Below are 27,707 nucleotides of genomic sequence, written 5' to 3'. Positions count from 1 at the left end.
CGGATTTATACTGACATCTATGGTGTTTATTGTTTGCATAATAATATATAAAGAAAAGTGTTTTTATTCACATTACGTTTTCTTTAGGATTGGGTCTGCAGGTCTTTGACACAAACAAATGTCTTCTCTGTTTTTCTTGCAATTTAAGTTAGTCTCCTTTTCTGCACTACTATATAACTCACTTCAGTGATGGACCCTGCAGTGTTTTTAGAAGCGCTACAAAAGCCAAGTAAGAGAGCCTGAACTGCATTTATAATTAGGCAAAATGGCACTTAAATTGAAATTGTTAAAGATATATGCAGACCTAAATCCTCATCATGAGTTCACCCTCTGCATTTGCTCCAGAGGGGGAAACAGTGTCTGTGCTCTCAGACTGAGCACGATGCGCTGAATTTGGCTTACAGGCAAGTAATGCCTTAAAGAACCCATAAGTGATTAATAATTAACTAAACATAACGCAACTCTTCTCAGTCCATGCACACATGGATGAATACATGGATGAATTTTCATTAGCAGAGGCCCCCATTTAGTTTTTTTCTGTTTTGAGAAAATATGCAGTCCTTAGACATCACCACACACCCACATGATAAACAAATTTAAATGTGTGTGGTTAGTCAGCAAGATCTCACAGTCTGTCTAATACTCAGCATTGTTTAGGTTTAGAGTTTTGGCTGTTAGGTTTAGTTTCTTTTTCTGACTGGTGTAGTTGATTAAAGTGTAAGATATGGTTAAAACTGTAACAGCTTAAAGGTTAAATTCATTCATGAATTCAGACAGGTTAAGTTTGGGGTAGGGTGAAAAGAAAGATTATTTTAAACAACTGCTTAGCACTGGGATTCAACCTGTTGTCCTTGCAGCTCGACAGTACCCTAGCAATGCGTCAGCAGATGGAAACAGCACTAACATTTGCCCTTAGTGGTCAGCATTAAAGGCTTATCCTGATGCGTGGAATCAAAATCAGAGTTGCCTTTATTTGCCAAGCTTATTTTATCTAATTCTGTTTCCCCAGGATGTTGGGATATGCCTCCAGTGGCAGTCACCAGGGGCAATCTCTTTAAACCTTTAAAAAACAGTCTTGGGTTTTTACCATATATTTAATGATTCAGTATCTAAACAAAATAAAACATGGCTGCTCCCCACCAACATCCCTGTTAGTTCACATTACTTTCATAATAAAGGAGAATGAAACACTTGATTATGTGAGGTGGATTCTAGCAGATCTACCTCTGACTTAGCAATGAATGTTAGTCAAATGAAACCCCAGCCTATCCTGATTGGCTCATCCATCACAATTCTGTCTGGGGGGCAGGCGTGCGGTGTGGTGGGTGGATGAATACTAAAAGTGTATTGGAGTCTGAATCAAAAAGTGAGGCAATCAGGCACGGATGATTGGCAGCGGGCATTTTATTGTGTTTTTAGGAAATTATATATGAGATTGGGTCTTGCCACTCCTCAGGGACCTGTCAGCAATGTTTATTAAAGAGTTCTGTCATCCTGGCTTCTGCTCTAGTGGTGTCTCATGATAGTAAATGACAGGAGCAGTGGCAGGCAGATCCTTTATACATTGGCACATGCCAATGGCCACCTCACTACTTCGGCACTCTCATCTGTGAACAGTAAACACTTGCATTGCTGTCATCTTTCCCCAAATGCGGTTTAGCTTCATGCACACAAAGGCTCACATCCAAAGACAGCAATGTTCTTCAACCACCCATTACTCTATGCACTTGTTTGGGCCCAGCATTTTGAGACAACCATTAGCAAAGGCATACTTGCTTTGCTAGCAACACACTTTGAGTTTGCTGGGCGACCATATGGTTCTGAAAACCACAAAGTGCATTTGATCCTTTTAATACCAACCTTTCCTTTGTAGTGGGAGGAAGAAAAGAGACTTGGATTATAGTCCTGGCTAAAACCCAACTCCAAGTTTTCTCTGAATGTTAAAGCATGCATGCCCTTCACAGTCTTTAGCAGATGCTTGACTTGAATTTATATTCATTCTGCAGTACACAACTTTTCCAGATATTATACCCACTCTTGGATTTTGTCCTGTTTTGTTTTTGAAAAACTAAACACCATTCATTAACAATAGGTAGGCTTTTATTGTATGCTTAATTTTAGATGTCATTGAGGATTGATACAAAATTAAATTATTTTCAAGACCAAAACAAGCATGTAAATAACCTTTATTTGATTATTCAAATGTATTTGAAAATACAAATATTTTTGGTTGGCCATAGCATATAAATGAGCTAAGTGAGCTCTTAACAGATATGAAATGTTTTCCACAAACATAAATGTTTTCCCTTCGTATGGCTTGGATCCATAAAGCCTATCAGTATATTTTTTAGGACACAGCAGGGGAAGAAATTTGAGATCAGAGTTTTTTGTTTTATTGTTGGTGCAGCCAACTACACAGCAACTCTTCAGCATAACAAACGTTATTAACTGAAGATGGCCGATTTGTCTTGTTTACTCTGTTGTTGTCAACACGGGACGCAGGTTTGTTTCCCCAAAAAAGGGGCATGGAGATGAGAGCCTACTCTGGATGACGAATTACCAGTCTAATGTGTGTAATGTGTGGGAATATGACGGAGTCTGTTGTTGATGGCATACTTTCTGTAAGTTCTTCAAACAAAGGATATGTTAGACATACGTTTCTTTACTTCTACCACTCGTTTGCTAGCTATCTACAGAAACAACAACCAGTATTTGCGGGTGTTTGAACTCGAGTCAATGAGAGAAGCTTGTTATGTAGTGTTCTTTAGCTGGCAAGGTGACAGTGTTCATGTCTACAGTCTGAAAGGCACTCAATGCATGTAGCTAACATGAGGTTAATTCAGTCAGTTTATTTTATGTTGATAGGGTTCACACAGTGTAGCGGAATTTGCAGAGCTACAGTAGCGAGCAAACCGATGGCACAAACTGAAACAGTATTACAGCACTACTTTTGTTGCGCCTCACAGGAATTGCTCTTGAGGAAATGCCATGTGATTGTCCCTTCCAAAGTTGATGTCAAATTTTCACCCCTGATACTTAGCAATAGCTCAGTTTTGGGTATGTGTTTGCATATTTTGAGGATCATTAGTTGGTAGAAGATAAGGGGTGATGAGTTCATTCGTGTGTTCCATGTGTGGCTCAAACATGCCCCAGAAAATGCTGGTAGCATACATAAGATTCAGGAAGCTAGGCCAGCCCTGCCCCTACAACACCTGTCTCCTCTTAAGACCCTGGCAGGGGAGCTGCTCAGATCTGAGGCCAGAACCAAAGATGATGAACAGGGCAAGGCTGGAAGATGGAGGGTGCCAGAGACTCCACCAGAGCTATCACCACCAGCCCCCATTCCTCCCAAACCCCCACTGGGCTGCTGCCCCAAAATTAAACCTGCCTCCCCAAACATGGGGTTTGACCTTTGCTTTCCCTTTTTTGTTCACCTCACCTTGCATTGTTTTGATTAATAAAACACTCCAGGGCCCTGAACACACACTCTCTGTCCGCTCTGTGTCTCTCCCCATTACACATGAAACCAAACAGTTTGTCCAATTGACTTTGCTGGCAGTGGGTCCTCACTATGTGGGACACCCTGTGTTTATGCAAGTTAACTTTGTGACAAGATCATTGATGTCTGCAGTAAGGATTGCCTTCTCAGTGGAATTGCACCACGCCACTTTAAAGTGTGGATCCGTGACTGAGGATATCTGGTATGGCTTCTTCGGTCAGGTGCTTGTCAACAGCTTCTTTTCATGTTATTTCGAAAAAGTATAGAAATTTATGCACTCATTATTGTAAGTCCCTCCGGATAAGAGCGTCTGTTAAATGACTCAAATGTAAATGTAATGTTTTCGAAAAGCTTTCCACTCTACCCGGTAGAGCTGTGAGCTGTTTAGTCAGTCCTCTTTCACGCATGGATTTATGTAGCTGGCTTTGATGATGTTGCACACAACCTCAAAGTGGGTTGGGAGGTCCACAGCATCAGCAAGGAAACATTATTCTTGCGCATGGCAAATTTAGTGACAGCTAATATCAGTGGACCTTATAGGTTTGCAGACCTTCCTCCTCTTCATCAACATCCTACTTGAGAATGTTTTCTATAAAACGTGCAAAAGCAGCATCTACAAATATGTTATTGATGATGTACAAATACAGTGCTGACTTTGGTTGGGGTCTTGTACGATATAGTGCCAATAGGTTCTCTATAGCTGACTTTGAATTGTTTACTTGCCCGCCTATTTTCCCAGTGTTCTTTAATCGACTAATTCGCATTTACAAAGACAACCTGTCCAGAGGCTTGCAACTACAAGACGACTGGACAACACACAGTACCGCATAAATAATGTAAACTACTAAAACCAAAGAAAACATTTTGGAAACACTATTTCCAAGGGAAGTAAACATAATCATCAAATGATACTACAGTGGATATAAAGTCTACCCACGCCTGTTAAAATGCCAGGTTTAACATGGATGTGTACACTTTTTATATCCACTGTATATCCTACAAAACATGTAGAGTTATCATGGATGCTAAGCAGGCACTTGAGCTTGGTTAGTTTATTGAAGGAATTGAGGTTTCGAGTTTCAGAGTAGTTTGCAATTTATTTTAATAATTGGCTGCAGATAACTGAAATTAATAACTGCAAAGGGAGGTATAGGCTTTAGGAGTGACCAGCATAGAATATTAGAGCGAGGAACTAGTAAGTTATTTGGTACCAAAGGTTGTGCTTTAAATTACATGTCATTTATTGAGTAACTTCGTATTATTGAGGAACATACTGCAAACTGTCATCATAGTCCAGGACTGACATTGTCATCATTTTTGCAAGGATATACTTGGCAGTGGATGCCTTAACGTAGAACTGGAAACCAATTCTGAACAACATTATTAATATACTTACATGTTATATATCAATATTAATATACATTGAGAATAGGTTCAGCCCAATACTTTAATCAATAGATATAGCTAGAGTCCTTTATCATAAGATAAGCCTTTCAGAAGAACTGTAATGTGATTGGATCCCAACATCAATACATTGGCATTTGGTTAACAGCCTTCATGAAAGACTGAGTAGGGTGCATCTCAATAGTCTGAATTAGCGTCCTTTTCTTGTTTTTCTACTGTCCTTGCATCTTCAGGTTTGTTTAGGAAATTTAGAGGGGTAACTTTTTGTCAGCCTGAGTGATTTTCCAAAACCAAGTTTGTCTTGGTTGATACATCAACTTGAATAATGAATTGATTCATCATTTACTTCTTTAATTGATTAGTCTTTTCCAGAAATTTGAAATTAGATTCTTTTATTTGTATTATTTCTTTCAAAAAGGTCTTTGAAAATACAATTTATTGTTAAATAAGATATTATCTGTTCTATATTTTTCCACAAATAACCAATCAGATATTTTAAATAAAGTTATTATTTTGGGCTTTGTATGTGAAAATATCTACACCACAAAAAATGTTTCATAACTAATACTCAAATGAAAATGTGTTTGAAACAAGTACAGCTGATGCTGTTATTTTGTTGTTTTGGCAACTGATTTATTTCGGAGAATATGAAGTTGCACAAAGTTTTTTGCTCCCTTTTGTTTAATATATTTACTTGCTGCCTATCTAACCAATGTGTGGAGTTGTAATCTAAAGTACTCTCTACACGTCAATTGCACAGGCTCATGTAGGCCTACTTGCTAATCATGCTCAGTCAGCAGTGACATAATTGCTGTGCACACAAGCTCACATTCTCATGTCATTCCCAATCTGTCTTCTTTAGTATTTGTTTGTCTTTAACCCTTAATGAACCCTTTGCCATCTGTTATTTTAATGGCAGGAGCAAAAGACTGCCAGATGTAGAATCAATCTTCCTGGAAATATCGCATGGATAGACAAGGATCAGCAATGGTCGTCAAAGTGTTAATTAATTAAATTCTGTTTCTGGGAGCCCTTACTTTAAAGACCACCCCATAAGTTCCACTGAGTGACCTAACAGGACTCTGGTAGATAAAAAGCACTAGCCGAACACAATCACTCGCTCACCCAAGTTTGTATTCCAGTGCATGACCAGACTGATGATGAGGGCCTTGTCTTGTAGACTGTAGAACATGACGTGAGAAATACTAATGGCACTGTTTGTTTCAGCATCTGTCTTTCTGTTTTTGCAATTGGTGGAAGTAAAGGTATTTGCTTTCAGACATGCTAGGATTTGTCTGGATAATTGGCTGTCAATGACAGATTATTTATATTGTCCTGTTATTTTGTCCAATTGAATTATGTTTAAATTAATGTGCAGATGGTGTTAGTTATTTGCACAACCAAATGATTGACTCTTGGTTAAATATGCCTGTACATCTTTCTGTAAAAACTTACAGTTGCTTAACACAAAGAAATATTTCACCAAAATGGCATTCTGTTCTTTGTACCATGTTAGCAATCTATGAGAAGGTTTTGACAGCAATCTATGCCTTGCTTTACCTCTTCTGTAAAGGTAAAGCAAGTTTGCAAATCCCAGTAAATTCAGAGGAATGTTTTTTTCCCCGCACATAATTTTCCAAATCATCCCGAAAGTATAAACAATGTATTGTTGAGTTCAACAAATTCACTTGGAAGCTTGACATGAAATTTGGAAGCATTGCCAGGGAAACAAAACATGCATGAATAGAGGACATTCATTGGACCGTTTAGACAACCAATGACACATTGTAATTTTGGCAAACTGTCCCTTTAACTGAAGGAAACTCACTGTTACTAGTATGCACCATCTGTTCAGCCATCAACAGCAGGCAGCTGTGTGACCATATCTTCAGTCTGAGGCCCTTCACTATGAAACTGATTTAGCATCCACACTTGAACCTAGGTATTGAGTGCCTAAAAGAGTGTTTCAGCCCTCTGAACTGAAGCCTAGTTTTAGGGTCAGGGAGCTAAAATTGTTTTCCCTGTTTCAGACACAGGTTAAGTATCTGGATTTCAAGTTTTGGATTGGAATAAATCTAACAAATTAAAATGAATATTAGGATATATACTCTGACGACCCAAAACATTTGGACCAAGTACCTAAAATGCTGTTAGCCCTCAGTGCCAACCTGCTGAGACATGGACTCTATAAGACCCATGAAGGTGTCCTGTGGTATCTGGCACCAAGACATTGACAGCAGATCCTTCAAGCCCTGTATGTTGCAAGGTGGAGCCGCCGTGGATCCGACTTGTTGGTCCAGCACATCCCACAGATACTCTATCAGATTGAGATCTGGGGAATTTGGAGACCTCTACCATCATGTTCCTCAAACCATTCCTGAACAATGTGTGCAGTGTGGCAGGGTGCATTATCCTGCAAAAGGAGGCCACTGCCATCAGGGAGTACCATTGGCATGGAGGGGTGTACTTGGTCTACAACAATGTTTAGGTAGATGGCACATGTCAAATTGACGTCCATGTCAAATTGGACTCATCGGACCAGACAACGTTCTGCCCAGTTGTCCAGTTCAAACGCTTGCGTGCCCATTGTAGGCATTTTCAATAGTGGACAGGGTTCATCATGGGCACTCTCACTGGTCTGTGGCTATGCAGCCCCATCGGCAGCAGGGTGCAATGCACTGTATTGTGATACATTTCTCCTGTAACCATCTTTAAAATGTTCTGTGACCTGTGCCACAGTAGCCCTTCTGTTGGTTCGGACCAGATGGGATAACCTCCATTGCCCTTGCGCATCGATGAGCCTTTGGCGCCCAACACCCGGTGGCCGGTTTGTGGTTTGTCCCTTCTTGGACCACTGTCAGTAGGTACTCACCGATGCTGACCAGGAGCTTGCTGAGATATTCTGACATAGTCATCAAGCCATGACAATGTGGTCCTTGTCAAAGTCACTTAGGTCTTTACACCTGCCCATTCCTCCTGCATCCAACCCATTGACCTCGAGAACTGATTGGTCGCTTACCATCTAATCTTTCCAGACCTTGACATGAGCCCTTGTTGTGAGATGATCAACGTTATTCGCTTCACCTGTGAGTGGTCATAATGTTTTGGCTCATCAGTGTATATATGTATATACATTTACATATCCTAGCATGGACTGTGAGTAGGCTAACTTACATATTGACATTATTATGGATTAGCGCAAGATCATTTGTACGTGTCAAAGAGCAGTCCATCATCATGCTGTAAAAATATGTCCCACAATATTAATAGAAAAAACCATCAAGCTTATTGCCTTTCACCTGTGAAGTTCTTCAATAACTTTCAACTGCAACGTAATGAATTGCATACTTTTGCGAATTGTAGTGGGAGGACCATAGAACATATCGCATCACATCACATTTACTACGATATGATTGTTATTCTTTCAAGATTTATCTCACAGACACTCACTGCATTTCTCACTGCATTGCATTGTACTGTATATGTACTGTTCAATGACAGTTAAGTTTAATATTTTTCTTAAACAAAAAGATCCCACCATGCAAAAAAAAAAGTCTGTGGATGTTCATGTAACTGTTCCAACAAATCCAGTTTCCATCAGTACAGTCATTCATCTAGACCAAGTGGTTGGATAGGAACCTGTTTAGTATGTATGACAATGTTGTTGCGCTCAAATTCAATTATATGATGTAATAGATTTTTCTCTTACACTGAGCATTCATGGTTCCCATCAGTAGTGTGCATTCCTCATAAACACAATAAACACTATTATTCCTGCATCTCGATTAAAACAACGTAATTAAAAAACCTGCGCGAACAAATAAGCAATGAACTGAAAATACACTTGATGCTACTCTGCGGTATTTTCAAGGGTCTATGTCTCTTGTAAAACTGCTCAACACCATGAGATAAATGGTGAAAAATAAAATAAGCATTCACCACCTGAATAGAAAATGAGTTCTGTCTCTCTGAGTGTGTTTAGGAATGTCTCTCCAGTGAGGAGGAAGTTGCCGGGGCTGATGAACACGGCAATTCTGTCTTTGTGTATGCTGGTGAGCCACGGAAACTAGTATTTTGCCATGTTGCATGCTTTACAACACATGCGATCGTGTCAGTGTGCAGTGTAATAATCGTGATGGTTTAAATGTTTCATTCATAGAATGCCCTGAATGTCAGTACCATGTAAGCTCCAACAAGCCCTTTTGGTAACTGGGCCAATGAGATAGGAATTACGACCTGCTCTCCAAACTGACACTGATCATTACAAACATTGTTCTCTGTCTGTAGTGACTGACTTTGAATAGAACGACACACATTGTAGCTACTCGTCTCTCTGGCCACGACGTGTGGGTTGACCCCTGAAATGGGTTAACACAACACGAGACAAAATGTCCTCAACAGCACGTAGCTTAGCTGTGAGCTTTATTGGTGCTGTCTGCTCTGCTGAGCATTAGAATTGTCCTCTAGTCAGTCAGCCGGACTAAGCTTCTCCTAGGGAGCCCTCTGCTGTCAATAACTAGCTGAATGCTGCCTCCCTCTACCAGGCCCACTCCACATCTTTCTTCTCCTCCTCCTACTGCTCCCACTCTCTAATGTACACAAATATATTCCCCCACAAAAGCCCTGCAGTGCCTGGCCACGTCCCAGAGAGGAAAGCATGCAGGATTTTAAAAACCCCAGTACAGGCAAACTGACAGCTTCTCGGGCCAGGTAAGCAATCTACCTCAGTGCTGGAGGGGAGACTGTGAGTGAGTCAGGAGAGTGGAAAGGACAGGACAGAGTGATAACCTGGTGCAAATTGAAGAATAAAGTTGGGTCAAACGAGGTGAATCTAATGGGGATTTGAACCTAGAGTACATCTTCATTTTAGGAAGGAAATGGGAACGTTTAACTGGTCTGTCATTGACATTCTAATGAAAGTAATATAGTATGAATTATTTTAGAGTCACTATGGGATAATTGGAAGCTAGCATAATAATATTTGCGTCACTCTTGTCAGCATTCCAATTATTGGGGGTGTCACATCCTCTCCATTTTAAGCAGTAACGTACCCCCCAAAATATCCAGACAAGCAAGAGGATGCTTAATGTGGAAGAATAATGAAGTCAGGCACCAGTGTATTTCACTTCCCTTTTATGGGACTCGGGGGTGAGGAATGAATGAAGATGTAACCAGCTGGCTTTCTCTGCTGTCTTCAAGACACTTCTCTTTTTGTTCCATCCTTTTACTTTTCCATTCTTTTATGTTGCATGATTTTTTTCCTTCTTCTTCTGCCATCCATAGAGCAGGGATCCAAAAATAAGGCCATAAATAAGAAATCAGCGGTCTATGTCCTGGTACATTACACAGGCTTGATCTATGCTTTCTGCAGTATTATTACTCACTTCGCTGAAATCAATGCTCTAATCTTTTCCCTGCGTGATTGATTTCCTACAGAACTTACACTGTAGGTGATTTAATAAACGTGAGAATATAGCTGAAATGGGATAGGAATGTGTAATAGGAATGTGTCAGTGCCATTTTCTTTACTATAGTCACCGATGTCCAGTTATGATTTTTCTCTTTTATAACAATTGTTATAACATTGTGCTTCTTACGGTCCAGTCCAGGTTTGGGAGTGTGACGATCCTCTAGTTATCCCAAGTAGGTTGACAGCAGCATCCTGTCGGGGTCTGTGTAAGCCTACAGTGAAGTGGGGACTGGCCAGGCTGTCCCGGGTCTGGGTGACACTCCATACGTGTAGGTGGTGGGGCACCTCCTTTCTGGGGTTTATGTCACTGAGCATGTTAACCGGGGCTCGCCATCTAAGAGACTTCCTCACAAAGAGACATGCCGATTGCTTTTCTCCACTCAGGCCAGGGGAGGTCAGGCGGAAGGAAGTGACCTTTTCGCATTCGCCTCATTCTCATGGACTGGGCCGACTCCTGGGCAATATGCCGACTGTCTGGCTCACTGGCTCACTGACTGACTCACTGAGTTCATCTCTGATATCAATCTGTGTAATACTTGGTGGAATTGGAGTTACTCGCTAAAGGTTGATTAGGTAGGGTGAAGGTCAGCCGTGTCACTCCTTGAGTATTGAATTATGATACTGTGTACTGTATGTGTTTTGGTACACCAAGGGCTCCAAGAACAATATCTAACATCCTGCTGTTTTCATTATGGTCTTCCCAGCTGGCCAAGGGGCTTAGTAGGCTACCAGCTGAATGTGGAAGCCAATCAATGTCAGTATTGGCAATGCCAGCCTAAAGCCGGTCAGAGGATCAAATATGCCTTTCAGTTACGGCTCAGTGCATCGGTGATCGCACAGCCCAAACTGAACTACTTTTCTGCCACTGTTCCGTTGAGAAGGGTTCACCATGGGAGGCACTCGTTATCATTTGTAGCACGTTTAACTGTGTTTGAGTCCCGTACATCAAGCTTTAATTTGTGCGTTCCTTTTGTTTGTTTAGATGACAACAGAGGCCATTCTTCGACTCGTCAATGATCCAGTACTTCCATTCTGTCCCCTTGACATTGCTCTGGACATCCAGAATAAACTCAAAGGTGAGATACATTCCTGTCCTTTGGCGTTTCATGACATGGCATAAATGAAATATGTTTTGATGTGTTTGTATTACTTTATTATTAACTACAATTAATCAAACATACATGCCAAAAAAAGATGGACCAGGTCATTATTATATATTGCTTAGAGCAAAGGGAATGAAGCATCTGTTGGCACTCTGGATGTGTTTGCTAAGCCGTGTTGGTCTATGCAGTGACATAACTCATTTGAGTCCACCTAGCCAGTCAGCCAGCCAGCACAAGGTTCTAACTGGTCCCTTTCTCTCTGCTTTTCTCCCTCAGTCCCTCTCTCTCTTTTCTCTCACCCACGAAAATGATTTAGTGGCAGATCATCTGTTTAGGTGGACGTATCGATTGCTTCTAACACGCCTCATGAGTCCAAAGCCAAGTGACCTTGATTTTTGCATTTGTGAAATTCAAATCCGCGCCGGGTCATCTTTCTTTTCGCCAGCCTTGGACGCTACAGCCTCTCTTTCCTCTTAGACCTCCATTATCTCATACATGCTGAAACGAAAAAAATTGACAAAGACACAAACAGGTATTTCATCTCACCTTGACTTTGTCAAACAATCAAATGGTACAGATTTGGACTTTCTCCCTCCTTTTCCAACAATCAATGTATTTTCAAAGTGTGGTAGAAATGAATGTAGCGATGCTTTACAAGCATTTTAATTGAATAATAATGCAGACATGCAGACCTCTTGACTTGCTTTATTGTCACCTTTCAAGAAATCCCCTGGGGTTATCTGAGACGTGGGACTTCCAGCCCTCATCACCATGTGCATTAGAGGTGTAATTTGCTTTCAATGTTAAATATTCATGCAGACAGAGCGAGCAGAGGACAGGTGACGTGCATAATCACCACATAATCCTTCCTCTCCTCGTTCTTCGTCCATAAAACTGTGTGCTAGTCATATATCAACTCAACCATATGCCCATTTCTCCACATAGTCACTGTCTTCAGAATTACACTTGGGTGGTGTCCCATCTAATTAGAAATGCAATATAATTGATTTAATAATAAAAAAAAAGGTAAAACATTGCATTTTATTTTATTGTTTAATATATCTTAAAGTGATTAAAGCTTAACTTGCCATTTGTGGCATTTCACGATGTTACAAATTAAGCTTTTTTATGGGTTTTAAGTACAATTGTGTTTTCAAATTACAGTTCAGATTTCAGCACATAATAATAATGCTTTTGGTGATAATTATCACATACATTCTAGTCCTATCTGTTTCACTGATTCATCCACATCCACTACAGCAAAGGATCTCCAATACAAAAATGTACTGTTTTATTTATTTTAAATGAGACCCGTTATTGGGAGGTACAGAATAAAACTGTCATTTAGCATTTAGGTTTACTGACTGATAAGAATCTCTTAAGCTAATGGAGATGTAATGGTGCCACCTGATATTAGACAATGGGGCTAAAGGGGGAAATCTCAATGGCTTCTTCAGAACTCTAAGGTAGCCTAGACCCTAGTCGGATCCTAGTCCCTTTGAAGAGTTTATTTTTCAACTCTACTATACTAAAAGAAGGCGTTCATATTGCTTATAACACAGTTGCCAATAATAATGAAAATTCAGACATAAAATAATGAAAATTCTATTTTCATTTGTATAGTAAATTCTTACTTTCCACTAAATCTAGTTTTTAGTTCTATGGCAAGGATGCCATCCAGTTGTTGGCTCTATTTGTTCTGTATCTATGGACATAACTCGAGTTGTGTTCTAAATCTATGGATGATTTATGGTGGTTCATTCTAATGTTCTGTTTATTCCTGGCTTGTTAGCTAGGAAACTACAGTCAGCCTCTGTGCTCAGATTAGGAGCACCAATGAGTCATGACTGCAACATAGACCAGATGCAATGATGTTCATTACTTACCACTTTAGGTCATTAAATGCTCCCAAAATATGTTTCTGTATAACCAAATCAATGCTACTTAGTTAGCTAAGTTCTTCCTCTTTGGACTTACTATAAAATATAGTATTCCATTGAGTGTTTTTGGTTATGGGTTTAGATAATTTTTTAGTTTGTAGCAAGTAGGGTCTGGATGTGTGCAGTGCTTTATGTGAGTATGTTTTCCCATATATAATTATCCCAGTGGTTCTATAGCCAACTGTACCATATATCAGTTTCTAATGCCCATTGTAGAATGCATTATTAGCCAGCCAGATACAACTTTTTAAACAATTGTGTGACATAAGATTCCTTAACTCTTTCATTCAACAAGGGACCAGCCTCAGCATTTAGCAAGACTTGGAGCAAATGGTAGCATCACAAAGATTTCACAATAATTTTACCATGTTCTCACGTGGTATGAGCATGCTACTTGAAATTAAAGGGTTGTGGGTTTGATTCCCATGGGAGGCCAAAGTGTGGATCTATAGATCTTCTACTGTAGATACAAGCTAAGTTACTTAAACTGTGAATGGAACCGTGATCATGGCCCTCAATGAGTTGATTAGCTATGTTTGTCTAGGGATACACAAATGTTTGGTGTTGTTGTCATGACGCACATGTTTTGACTCCATGACTGGGTTTGGTTTTGCATGAATAAAGAAACTGAGGTAACTGCTTTGAAAGACATTCATTGGAGGTGTGGCTTGTAAGTAGTTTCTGTAAATAATAATTTCACAAAATGTATGACACTAAATATTTCTATTTTTTTTGTCTAACAGGCTTGGATTGAATGTACCATTTTAGTGTCATCATTACAATGTCTTTATGTGGTGCTTTAGGTCCAGTATATTCATAGAGCCATTATTATGACACTATTAATACTGTGTCTTCTCATCAAGCCCAGTAAGCATTTTAACCACAAATTAGGTTGCATTTATATTTCAAATTTCACTCAGCAAAACAGACAGCTGCTAAGATTGGGGAACACTGATGTGTATCACTCACTCAATTTGGCCATGATGTCTCATTGTGGTAAGCACTGCGGTTCCGCTTCTTTACCCAAGACTAATGTACACAAACAAGGCCTCTCTGTGATTGAGATGGAATGATTACCTAGCCGTGGGTCTCTCCCATCTCAGGGTGAGAGAATGAATGTCTTCAGAAGCTCAAACGCAAACAGGTTGAATGAAATATAGAATGCTTTTATCTTTGTGGATAGAAATATAGAAGGGAGAAGGTAGCGAGGTAAATAATTTGAGGCGTCTGGGTTGATCCCTGGTTTTTAGCGCTGCCCCATGCTGTTTTGGGATTGGAATAGTAAATGGATTTTCACAGACACCACATAAAATTGCACTATTCATGAGGACTGTAATGGATTTTCTGAGATCAAACAGGCATGGCTAATTGAAACCTTCAAAATCTTTTGTTCACTTTTTTATAAAAAAAAAAATGCCTTTGGTAGCTCGCTTTATTTGAGAAGTAGCTGCACTGTGAAGCTTATCAGCTCTTGGATATTTTCTGGAGAAATAAGAGAAAACGGTATGTGTGTGTGGGTGTATGAGTGTATGCACACTTTCCCCTCTTTATGCTTGTTTAATTGGTTGTTATACAGTTCACATTAGACGCAAAGTATTGTGGCTTTACTTTGCATATTTTCCTCAACCTCCTGTCTTCTCATCTTTAACTACAGACCTTGCCGAAACATTTTACTTTACATATTTTCCTCAACCTCCTGTCTTCTCATCTTTAACTACAGACCTTGCCGAAACATTTTACTTTACATATTTTCCTCAACCTCCTGTCTCCTCATCTTTAACTACAGACCTTGCCGAAACATTTTACTTTACATATTTTCCTCAACCTCCTGTCTCCTCATCTTTAACTACAGACCTTGCCGAAACATTTTGAAGATGGCTGTCGGTCTTGTAAGTTCTATCCATCATTTGCTCGGTCTACATTTCAGCAGAGTCTATGCCAACATCAGCGTCCCTTCACATCCCTCCATGTCAGAATGGGTGATAGATTACACCCACCCTCCCACATATTTCAGAACTCCTATTCCCTTAGTAGAGAGAAAGGCATTTGAATGTGTAGAAGAGAACCGCTTTCTTTGGCTATTTTTATCCTTTCTCCTCTGTTCCCTGAGCAGTTCGCACAGTGCACATATTCTCCTGTGACTCTCCCTCATTCAGTGCCATGCCCCGGCCGTGCGCTCATCCAACAAACAACAAAGTGAAGTAAGATAGGGAAAACGTAGTCTTTCATGGGGCAACCTATAAGCATTTCCTAGCTGTTACATGAATATTAAAGCCAAGCGTTTTCTATGTCTAGGATGGTTCTACAGGGGCAATCTCCAACCACTTTAAATCTGAATGTTCTATTTGGCACATTAATTTTTCAGCTGTCCATGAATGTTGTTGACATGAATCAGAAAGCAGAGCCAGGGATATGTCTCTGTACAGGTGACAACGGAACGAAGTTTATCAATCAATTCCTGAGAAACAATCAAGTTGTCATTGTTCATAAAAGTATGTGTGCAAGGAATGTGTAAATGGTGTGTCTTGCAATCTAACCTTCAGATCATGATTTAACAATTTAAAGATGAAATAATTAACTGAAATGTAATTGATTTGTAATGACATGTAAATGTCTCTTTGTTTTTATTTTCTAATGAGCGTATCATTCTCTGAATAAGTTGTTTAATTACAGTAGTGACACTGCCAATTAGAGTATCCCTTTGTACATGGCAGATAAGTTTTTGAAGGTGTGTAGCGGAAGGCTTTTTTTTTAATGAAGCTTTAATTAATACTGAATAATTGAATGTTCCGCTGCTATGTATAATTACAGAATGTTCAACTGCTATTTCGGACCTCAGGAAGAGTAGCTACTGCCTAGACAGCAGCTAATGGGATCCTTTTAAATAAAAACATAACATGTCGACTCTGAGCAGTGACACTACCTAAATGTTCAACGGGTGCCTGCTGTTGTAAGATCCTGAATAACAAGCCTTTTTTGTTTTCCAAAGTTGTGGCAAGCACAGAGCAAAATTAATAAATAATTGTTCTGCACTAGTTTTACTTTGAAGTTGCTCGAGTGGTGAGATTGAGCAGTAAGAATAAGGATATCAAAGGTAGTGGCGGGAGAATAGGAGAGATTTCTCCGATTTTAGCCGACCAAACCTCATTGTACGTGTACCAGCTCATTCCGGTCCTGCTTCTGTATTGATGCATTATAGATGAACCCCTGAGTGACCCGAGGCTGCTGGCAGCTGCCGCCTCCCTCAGAGAAAGCTCAGCATTCCTCCAATCGGAGACAATGCGACCGGCCAACGACCCCAAGGAGAGGGACCCCTCCCATGTACGTATGTTGAACGATGTGCTCAGGGACCTTGAGAAGAGCTTCACAGTCCCACAGCCTCCTCCAGGAGTTTACAGGTAAGTGGAGCAGACAGAGTATGATCCGGGCTTTCTTTTAATTGTGATGGTTATAACTGACAATTAATGAAAATCCCAAATTCAGTATCTCAGAAAATTTGAATTTTACTTGAGACCAATACAAAAAAAATATTTTTAGAAATGTTGGCCAAGTGAAAGGTATGAACATGAAAATTATGGCACTGGCACTGCTCAGGTTTTAAGAGAGCCCAGGTTGCTTCAGCTCTTCTGCATTGTTGGGTCTGGCGTATCGCATCTTCCTCTTCACAATACCCCATAGATTTTCTATAGGGTTAAGGTCAGGCGAGTTTGCTGGTCAGTTAAGAACAGGGATTCCATGGTCCTTAAACCAGGTACTGGTAGCTTTGGCACTGTGTGCAGGTGCCAAGTCCTGTTGGAAAATGAAATCTGCATCTCCATAAAGCTGGTCAGCAGCAGGAAGCATGAAGTGCTCTAAAACTTCTTGGTAGACGGCTGCGTTGACCTTGGACCTCAGAAAACACAGTGGACCAACACCAGCAGATGACATGGCACTCCAAACCATCACTGACCATGGAAACTTTACACTGGACTTCAAGCAATGTGGATTCTGTGCCTCTCCTCTCTTCCTCCAGATTCTGGGACCTTGATTTCCAAAGGAAATGCAAAATGTTCTTTCATCAGAGAACATAACTCAGCAGCAGTCCAGTCCTTTTTGTCTTTAGCCCAGGCAAGGCGCTTCTGATGCTGTGTCTTGTTCAAGAGTGGCTTGACACAAGGAATGCGACAGCTGAAACCCATGTCTTGCATACGTCTGTGTGTGGTAGTTCTTGAAGCACTGACTCCAGCTGCAGTCCACTCTTTGTGAATCTCCCCCACATTTTTGAATGGGTTTGTTTCACAATTCTCTCCAGGGTGCGGTTATCCCTATTGCTTATACACTTTTTTCTACCACATCTATTCCCTCTCTTCGCCTCTCTATTAATGTGCTTGGACACAGAGCTCTGTGAACAGCCAGCCTCTTTAGCTATGACCTTTTGTGTCTTGCCCTCCTTGTGCAAGGTGTCAATGGTCGTCTTTTGGACAGCTGTCAAGTCAGCAGTCTTCCCCATGATTGTGTAGCCTACAGAACTAGACTGAGAGACCATTTAAAGGCCTTTGCAGATGTTTTGGGTTAATTAGCTGATTAGAGTGTGGCACCAGGTGTCTTCAATATTGAACCTTTTCATAATATTCTAATTTTCTGAAATACAGAATTTAGGGTTTTCATTAGTTGTCAGTTATAATCCTCAAAATTAAAAGAAATAAACACTTGAAATATATCAGTCTGTGTGGAATGAATGTATACATTATACAAGTTTCACTTTTTTGAATGGAATTACTGAAATAAATCAACTTTTTGATGATATTCTAATTTTATGACCAGCACCTGTATACGTACATTTTTACATCCTTTTGAGCTTTAACCTTTTAAAATGGTTTAAATCCATCCATAGCTTGTCTGCTGAGATATTTGAGGGAGCTCTATTGTTTCTAATATAATGAAAGCCCTATGAGAAGCATTACTGACTGCACATCAGTGTGAATCTCTCTATAATTAACTTTATCTAGCTAGTTTTCCATGAATGGGTCTGCCTTCCTGAGAGACAGCAAAAACACAGTATTGCATTGCAAGGTTTATTGTTTAAATTGGAATGCATATCTAATTGCACTAAGCTGCCATTAGAACCACAGCATAATAAAAGAAACGGTTCAATCATCCTCAACAAAAGTTAAATTGTCTCGCTAATAACGAAGCAAGGATATTTTCTCAAAAACATAGAGTATGTGCCAGAATCGAAATCTGTCTCTTTTTTTTGGCGGGGGGGGGGGGGGGGTAATGAACATGGTTCTTTGTGTCTCAGAAGTAGAGTAGTGGTCAAAATGCTGATGTTGGGGCAGTACCAAGCATGTTTATACCCATCATATTCATTTCTACCATACTCCGACAAATTGAAATACATTGATTGTTTGGAATTGAGGGAGAAAGTAAAAATATGTGCTATTTGATTGTTTGACAAAGTCAGGATGAGATGAAATACCAGTTTGTGTCTTTGTCCTCAAAAAAAATATCAGTGTGTATGAAAATGTAGAGTAATGTAAACAAGCCCTAAACCAGCCTGGGTTTGACATGCACAGGAATACAGTCTGTTCACACTGTTGTAGTGTGCATAGTAGAGAAGGAGGATGTTACCACTCTCTATCAATAGGTCCATGGTTTATCAGGAGATCCATACCCATTCCCTCCAGAAGACATTTTGCCTCCAGCCATTACTGGAAATAAGACGTTGTTCTTAAATGACTTGGCTGGTAAAAAAAAGGTAAAATTAAATAAAGATATAAGGAAAAGAGAATGCAACCAAACATTAACATATCAATACATATGTATGTAGTGGTGTAAGGATGCTCATTTATCAGATTTCAGACAGACTTATTATGAAGTCCTTTCTAGGATACTGGTTAGGTGTACATGCAATAATGGACTGTCAATCATGTACCTTTAAGGAAAACCCCAAAGCAACATGAGGCTGTGGAGACAGCTGTGAATTATTTGACTAGGCGCAGACAGTGAAGATGGATGGCAATAAAAAGCACTCTGTATGGCCTGAGATGGTGGCTAAAACAAACGTCTTTACGCTGTCAGCAAGGAATTGTTGTTCTGTGACTGACACCGGGGGATCAGACTAGTGAAGTTAACCCAATTTGTTCTGTTGTGGAGAAGAATTCTTTCTCCATTAAAAAAAAGTATGTGGGGTTACAAGGGACTTGAGATCAATATTAGATATCCTTACACTTCCAGGCATTTCTCCATGCAGCCATCCTCACAACAAGACTGTCTTTAAATTGCTACAGAATAATAAGTCTGCAGACACCTTGGCCTAGCAGTTAGAGCGTTAGGGCTAGTAGCTGAAAGGTTGCTAGTTTAAATCTCTAAGCCAACAAATTGAAATGTCTCTCTGCCCTTGGACAAGGCACTTATCCCTGACTGTTCCAGGTCCGCCCTCCATAAAGGCCGATCCCTGGCTGTGACCCAACTTTTTGAGGGGTCTCAAAAGGCTTGTTTACATTATGAAACAAAAATACTAGATAGAATTCCATAGCGTTTGAATTTACACTGGCATTTTTGAGATATACCACGCAGGATTGTGGCACTCAGTTGTGGGAAAATCAAACCATATGCGTGTGCACTGCATAGAAACCTGACAGTTCTGACAGAATTGTCTTCTCACTTGCAAAATTCCAGGGGGCTTGACAGAAAATGTGAATCACGGCAATCAATATCTGCAAGTTTACGTGGCAAAAATGTCCTTATAAATTAATACGTTGAAATATGCAAAAGAAAAAGAGAAATCGAACAATTTGTACAATTTGACGAATATCAATACCCATTTCTTTCTAACAGTAAATGTCAACTGATATGCATATATTTGTATCACTAAAGCATGTTAACAGCTACACACACAAATTATTAATTTTGGGCTAGTAAATGGTTCATTAAGCATTGTTGTTACCTTTATAAATGAATTCTATCAATCCATAGCCACTGTTTAACATGGGTTACTCATGATGAATTACTATTTGTCTGATACTGAAATGTAAATGAATTGTTGCAAAGGAGTTATTACTTCAAAACATCAGGTTTCATTAGCTAACTGTCTATGTAGGAATGTCTTTTTTAGCACAAACTTTTCAAATCTGTTTTGTCCTAGAAGAATTACATTGTTGGGGTTTGGAAATAATATGTATGACTCAAGCATTTGAGAATGTGTAAAATAGGAATATGTGTTTTAAATAACAATGCAATACTACTTCTGGTCAACAGCTATGGGCTGTTGCTGGAGAAATGTTACAAATCTAAAATGTATAGACAAATGTGGCTGCAATGATTAATCATCCACTACAACCAATGATGTCTTGTTTGCACCAATTCGAGACTGCCCCTTAAATTCCAGAGGGCTAACTTTGAAAGCTAATATAGTATATTGAAGTCATGAAGCAGGTCTTAAATTAGTTGTATGCTAAATATGGTATGGCAGGTACACAATGTGCTAGCATGAATATTTAGACATATCTAAATTTTAAGGATGTAGATTAAGTTTTTCTCATTGTCTTATGACTAAAACTATTAAATTATTTAGATGTGAGCTATATATTTTTTAAATAATGTTTTAATGCAAATAAATGCTATAAACTAACACTTGAAGCAATTGTCCACAAAGATAGCGGAAGCTAGCTGTAAGGAATATGTTTTATCATAGTAATTTGTTGTAATTGTATTCTCAGTAACCAGAATAATGATTTATCTAATGATTCTTGCTATCAAAATATATAATGAGTACTGTAAATTCTCCTAAACTGCCTAAGTCTGTCATGGCAAGTTATCTGGTCTCTCTTCTTTTTACCTGGCTAGGTTATGAATAATGTACTAACAATGTACTGTAAGAAATTACTGTAATTTGAGTAGTTAATATAAAGTTCTACCAACAGAGGTTAGAGGTGCAATGACATCTCTGAATGTACTGGTCCTGCAATGAAGCATGAGTTTCCTTGAGAGCCGGATCAAGTTCTGCAAGGGACTTACTGCAGTAGTTCACTCTTAAGGCCTCCCGGGGCTAAAAGTCCAATTTATTCACATGAATGGAGCTCAACCTTACTTTTTAGGGTAACAGAAAATGGTTATCTAATTATTCCTTATTCAGCTTAAACAGGACCTGAAAGTTTAAAAGCTTTCCCCAACCACAGCTAAGTGGATAAACTGAAGCCTGAAGGTCATGGTGGCAGGCTAAACTCTCTACCCTGGCTAACCTGTTTGCAGATGAAAAACTGCCTTAATTTTTCCGCTTCAGGTCTGCCCCCCGCCAAATATAAAAAAATCAATGTGAAATTCAGACGCGTGAAAAGGAACGGTCCAAAGGTGACTCCCTTGTGACCTATACACTCAGTCACTGCACGGTGGCTGGTAGTATAAAGTGTATCTGACTGTTGTTTAGTTTTTAGAGTCTCGATTAAATGGATGTGTGTTCCAGTATTACGCAAATGACATGTCTGAAGATCGAAAAAAGATTAGAATGGGAATGTTTTGTGTTTGACAGAAAATATAGAATATAGATTATCTCTGTGTGAAACTGAGTTTAAATGATTGAACAGGACAATTGTGTATGTAAATGTAATTTGGATGTTTCCCTGTAACCCAGGAACCTGTTGTACAGCCTGAATGAGAAGGTCCCAGAGTTCTCCATGCTGAAGTACCCCCGGGATCCACTCAGATTCAACGCTGTGAATGAGTCTTTGTCAATGATCACAACCGCCATCAACTCGGCTGAGAAGCTCATTCGCAGTGGCCTTGAACTCTTTGAAAACAGTCCAGATGACCCAAATTGACCCAATGAACCAAATAAGTTTGCAGTTACAGGACTTTAATTCATTCACCCTGTTGCAGGAGACCTTTCCTCCAACACAGGGACATGTAAAACATGTATTCCATTTTATTTGAGTTGTTTTTATTTGAGTCCCATGGACCCCAGCAAAAGTCAAAGTTTGGTTCAATAATTTTGTATATGCCTGCTCTGGCCAGATATTTAGCCTCACATTGTTTTTGTTTTATTATTGTTATGATTGATTGATTGATTAATTAATTAATTATACAACAAGGGTAACAGGCAGTAGTAGTAGTTTTTCACAGCACACCAGTAGCTCAAATACACAGAATTGAAAAGCAGTTTAAGGTCTGAACACATCACAGCAATAAGGTAGGACTCAAGGTTAAATGGCTTTTAAAGTTTGTAATTTCCCTTCTATAAAACTGTATTGTTCCTTTCCCAAAAAATGTCCATCAATTATAGTCCACATAACAGTGCACAGTTCCTGCAACTGCAGGATTATTTGCTGTGGAAAACTGGATCAAAACACGATCCTACATCTGTAGACTCTACGTGACTGTGCTGGATATGTGCCTCCGATACCAAGTTCACTCTGCTTTATGTAGTGTGGCACAGTTACAGAAATTACAGCAAGATCAAACTAAAGCAATATGAGGAAACCAGGACACCTTGCACTAGTCTCCCTGAGCACCTGCTTTGTTTGAGTTTATGAAACATTCATCAACAAGCATTGTCGGTGTCATCTCGATCTCTTGCTCCCTGTCAAAGTGCTGGGCACTCCATGACGTCTTAAATTCTCATTCTCAGGGGGAACAATGACAGACAGACATTAACGGAGAATATGAAGAAGCAGTGGGACACGGGAGTCTGCTAAGAGTTTGGGGTCTGACACTGAATGTTCTTAAAGGGTGGAACAGCCCTGTGCAAGCTTTGAAGGCAGAACCGAGGAGGCGGAGAGACTCAGCCAGACAGGCTGTGCAAACTAGACATACTGATATCCAGTATGCACTATTAGGTAAACGGTTTCTTCTCTACCACTTCAACGGAAACAAATGGGACCACTGAATGCTCATAGTAAGTCTAATAACCCTCTGCTCTGCACTGGCTGTGCCTTCAGACGTTCTATTGGAAAGGCTGATATATAACTTAAGCCCTGGTTTTACCGTAGTCACATGTCCCGATCTGGTCCACTTTCAGATTGTGCCTCCATTTTCTAAAATGTTTCCTTTTGAAAAACATCAGAGGTAATCGAGGAGAAGGAACGCCACGGATGGAAATTGACTTGTTAAAATTGACTTGAGATTATCTTTCCCCACTTGTGTGTTATCAGGCAAAAGGAGAAGAACCTCTTCAGTTCTTTAACAAATGACATCTCCTTGAACACTTAACCATTTACAGGACGGAAGAGGGGAAACGTGGTGGAAATACTTTTACAAAAATTAAGGCCAATGTTTCCTTATCGCCAGAGGTGGCCAGAGATACAATCACATCAAAATAAATCTTGAATTGTCTACACTGGTCTAAAAATGAGCACAATGTGCATGTGGCCAAGACCTGGAAGTGGTTAATACCAGGTATGGACAGAGTTCTTTCCAGAGATAGAGTGTAAAGCATATCCTGGGTAACTCACCTGGTATAAGAATGGTGCATGTCAGTGTTGTGGATTTTATTTTAATTTGAGGAGCTAATTATAAAAAGTGATGAAAATGCATGTTTTCACTTCTGTAGGTCTCTTTTGATAAGAGTGCCTTGCTCAAGGACTAAAATGTAAATGGATAGAAGCATAATGTGCAGCGGCATGATAGGAGGTAAATAAGGCTGTGTCAATGGTGTGGCATGGCCTGTTTTGATAGTTGACATACTTAACCATTCTTATACTAGTTTACTGTAAATATATCTTCATTCCCTATCCCTGAAAACCCAGAAAAATGTGTATCCTAATATTTGTCAGTCTCATGCACTAGATGATTGAAGCCCATAACTGGCACAGTAAAGTTCTCTGCCAGATTTGTGCTTTGATTAGAGTTTTTTTCTACTCAGATGTCTCTCCCCTCTTTGATAAAGTTGCATACCCAAAGTAAAATGTGATAACCGTATTTTTCCAGCAACTCACTGAACTCCTATATCGATCAGTTTAATTAAAACAGGCAACTCTCTGCAATGCTTTGACATACGGTAGAAGCAATGTCAATACCAGCTAACACAAAGTAGTACAGGCTTTCAAATGATTCAACATACCCCAGGTTTCCTGTCTGTACATTCTGTACTAAGGACTGATGATAAAATGTGTTGCCTTAACTAATTTGTTATGCTTTGTTCATGTTAGACTTCTGCATGTCTAATATTGTAAGGTCCCTTAATTTTTGTGCTTGCTTTAGAGGGCTTATATGATTTATTCTCATTCAGCATGAATCATTTCAATTGCAGGGTTATGTGATATTTTTGTGTAATTTCTATAGATAAATGAGGATTCGGAAGGTAAAACATTCCCCAAAAGACTCAAATCCAATTTAACATTATCATGTTTTTCATCATATCTCATTACAGATTGTATTTTTTATGAAAATCAAAACTTGTGATTTTAAGGACAAGGGAAATCATAATGAGAAGCTATTGATTAAGTTTTGTAAATTAATTTGTTCAATTGTACTTGATTCAGCTTTTTAAAAAAGGTTTAAGGAACATTATTCAGGGATTGCAATAGCTAATCTTCAAATTAGGTAGGTGCCTTTATTTTAAAGTAATTAATACTTTAAAAACATGAGGATTGATACTATATGTAAGATTGTTTTTAATCTGAATTTCGGAATCTGCTTCAATACAATACCAAAAATTAGGTGTGTGCTAAATACAAATCTGTTCATTTAGTATTAATTTGATGACAGTACGACATTTTCAGTAGGATGAAAATTATTTTACAGTACTTCAAATTGATCCAGTAATGATTTTGAAGGACAAGAACATACTCTAGCTGATATTCATCTTAGATAGAAGTGTACAAAATCCCAGTTATTACAGGCTAAAAGATTTTGTTACATAAAAAGCATGTTTTGGCATGGATGTAGCACAGTTTCAAGTAGCTCCATCATATGTATAATTCAATGTGGTATGAAATGTCTGGTAGATTTTCTCTTGTACGTGTTTAGTAGGACCATAGTAGGACCATAGTAGGACCTATTAATGTATGAGAAATCTATTGAGTTCTGTGGTCTGTGCAAACCAAATTTTATAGCAGGTGACCCCAGCACACATGTATGCCAGAGTTGGCATGGGTTTGCAGAAGACCCACTGCGTTTTGGACTTTTCCAATTTCCTTGTCTTTCCAAAACGTTACCAATACATTTTTGCAGTTATGTATGTGATGTTTTTTCTTCTCCAAAAAAAAGTTAGATGAATGTGTTGCATGATATATAGCATTTACTTTTGAGTGAATATTGCATGTATTTACACTAAGGGTGTTGATTTGGAGGTGAGCCAAGCCCTTGGATTGATGTCAGTCTTATCTGAATAATGTCCCTACAAATAGCCTTACGTGTCAGGGGTTTGACCACTTCATATGGAATATCTCCAATTGAATGGTCTTGGAGAGAAGGAAAACACATTAACAGGACAGGCGAGTTATAATAAAGTTTTGCATTGTTGTTGTCATTTAAAAATGAAAATGTTACCTCTTTTTTCGTGAAGGGTGGTGTCTGTTTTATGTCTATCTCACTCCAAATTCTTCTTGAAACTGGCTTATTGTGTATGTGAAAAGTGTTGGGGAATTACCATGTTTCGTGTTCTTTAATAACACTACACATACAGTACTGTATTGTTTTCAAGATCTGAGGACTGAGTGTTGATTCTACTTTTACAAAGGCTGCCGCACACAAATTGATAAGGGCACTATATCCATTAGTTGGTATCACAAAGGTATGTCAGTGGCTTGATTTGGATTTGTGATAGCCTTCTTTTACAACAGACTAGAGATGTTTACAATCGGTTCTTTTTACAACAGGTTCTAGAGATGTGCTATAAACTCCAGAAATTCGATAATCACCAAAGATATCTCAGACACCACTGACCCCAAATGTTGACCAATCTTGTGTTAGTGACGCATCTTGCCATAAATATTCAGGATTTACCAAATTACCCTGAATGGCCTAAGTGGATCACTGTGGTTGGTTATGCAATATCTCAATTCTCCACAAGGGGAGCCTCATTGGTGGGAAAATTACATTTTCTGTAGCCTTGTTTTACTCCTAACTCATGGCTAGAAATGTTACTAATTTATCTACATCTAGGTAACACTGGCCAGTTTGCTAAGTATGTAATGTCGTTGTATTCATTTAATGTTAAAATGTTTTTGTGACATAGACTTTAAGTACCAAATGGAACTTTCTCGAGTCACTTTCTTGTGTATTAATCTAATGTTAAAATGTTTTTGTGACCCAGACTTTAGGTACCAAATGGTACTTTCTTGTGTCACTTTCTTGTGTATGTGTGTTTTTCACTGATAAATCAATCCAACGCTATGTCTATGAATTTAAGTGATTACATTTCTAAAGCCGGGAGTATGCTTTGCTTGTTTCAATTACATATTGGCCGTCTTGTTTCATTTAAACAAGAATTGTGTCATGTTCATAGGATCTACAAACATTTGGTTAGAGGTCATAACATAACTCCTGATGATCCAGTTGGTCATGTGATCATGACTCAAGACAACCTTTTCAACAGGACCAATCAACCACTGAATAATATTCTAATTACTTCAACATGAGAATGGCCTTAATGGTGCTGCACATGGTGGAACAGATGCCCTAATGGCACAGATACACACAATATTAACTCCCGGGTGTAAGGAGACACAACGATGGAAACATCACATCTATCTGTAATCACATCAATCAAGTCATCATATCTATCTATTATCACAACATCACATCTTTCAAGACAACATCACGTCTCTCTTTAACTTGTGGAACAGATTGTGTAGAATGTAGGAAAACTTAGCAAATGTATTCCCTTAGAGCTACATTTGAAGACTGCCGTGTGCGATCTTGTTAGGCAGGAAAAAACAGGTGATGAATATCTTTCCCCATGTCAGTGATGTCATATTTAATAAAGGCCACATGGCAAACATCTTATTGTTGTTGCACATTATATTAGGAGCTTTAGGTAGCCTAGTCACTGCAAGACACGGGTTGGAATTACGGTCTAGACTTCATGGTTGATCAAGCATTGTGATAAGAACAAGAGCGGATTCAGAAAACATATCTTGACTTGTCTTATTGATGGACTGTCCCTAGTCCGCTAGGAGTTGCGGCGATAAAGCAGGGTCTTAATAAACAATTGGATATCACAAAGTTAGGGGGGAAAACGGGGTAAAGGCAACAAAAGAAAGCAGTGCTTTAGGCAAATGCCAGAAAATCACTGGCATTAGATCAAAATTATTTCAATTCTAGATGCTGCCAATAACATTGTCTAATGCATTTATTTGTGGAGAAAGCTAATA

General features: G+C 39.1%; 1 protein-coding gene across 2 annotated transcripts in view; it reads left to right on the top strand.

Moving 5' to 3' along the window:
* LOC105025892 (inactive N-acetylated-alpha-linked acidic dipeptidase-like protein 2) overlaps positions 1-24,784 on the top strand; it is a 311,906-nt gene extending 287,122 nt beyond the window's left edge. The window contains exons 12-14 of one of the 2 annotated variants that reach the window (XM_013134897.3): positions 11,356-11,449; positions 16,616-16,814; positions 22,028-24,784. In XM_013134897.3, coding sequence (XP_012990351.2) covers positions 11,356-11,449; positions 16,616-16,814; positions 22,028-22,214 — 480 coding nt within the window. In that variant the 3' untranslated portion in view covers positions 22,215-24,784. The remainder of the gene's footprint in view (positions 1-11,355; positions 11,450-16,615; positions 16,815-22,027) is intronic. The other variant, XM_020048731.2, reaches the window with a different exon arrangement.
* Positions 24,785-27,707: the final 2,923 nt, after the last annotated feature.

Source organism: Esox lucius, chromosome 8 (assembly GCF_011004845.1).
Source record: "Esox lucius isolate fEsoLuc1 chromosome 8, fEsoLuc1.pri, whole genome shotgun sequence".
NCBI lineage: Eukaryota > Metazoa > Chordata > Actinopteri > Esociformes > Esocidae > Esox > Esox lucius.
Note: the sequence above shows the minus strand (reverse complement) of the source record. Positions and strands in the feature narration are given on the sequence as shown.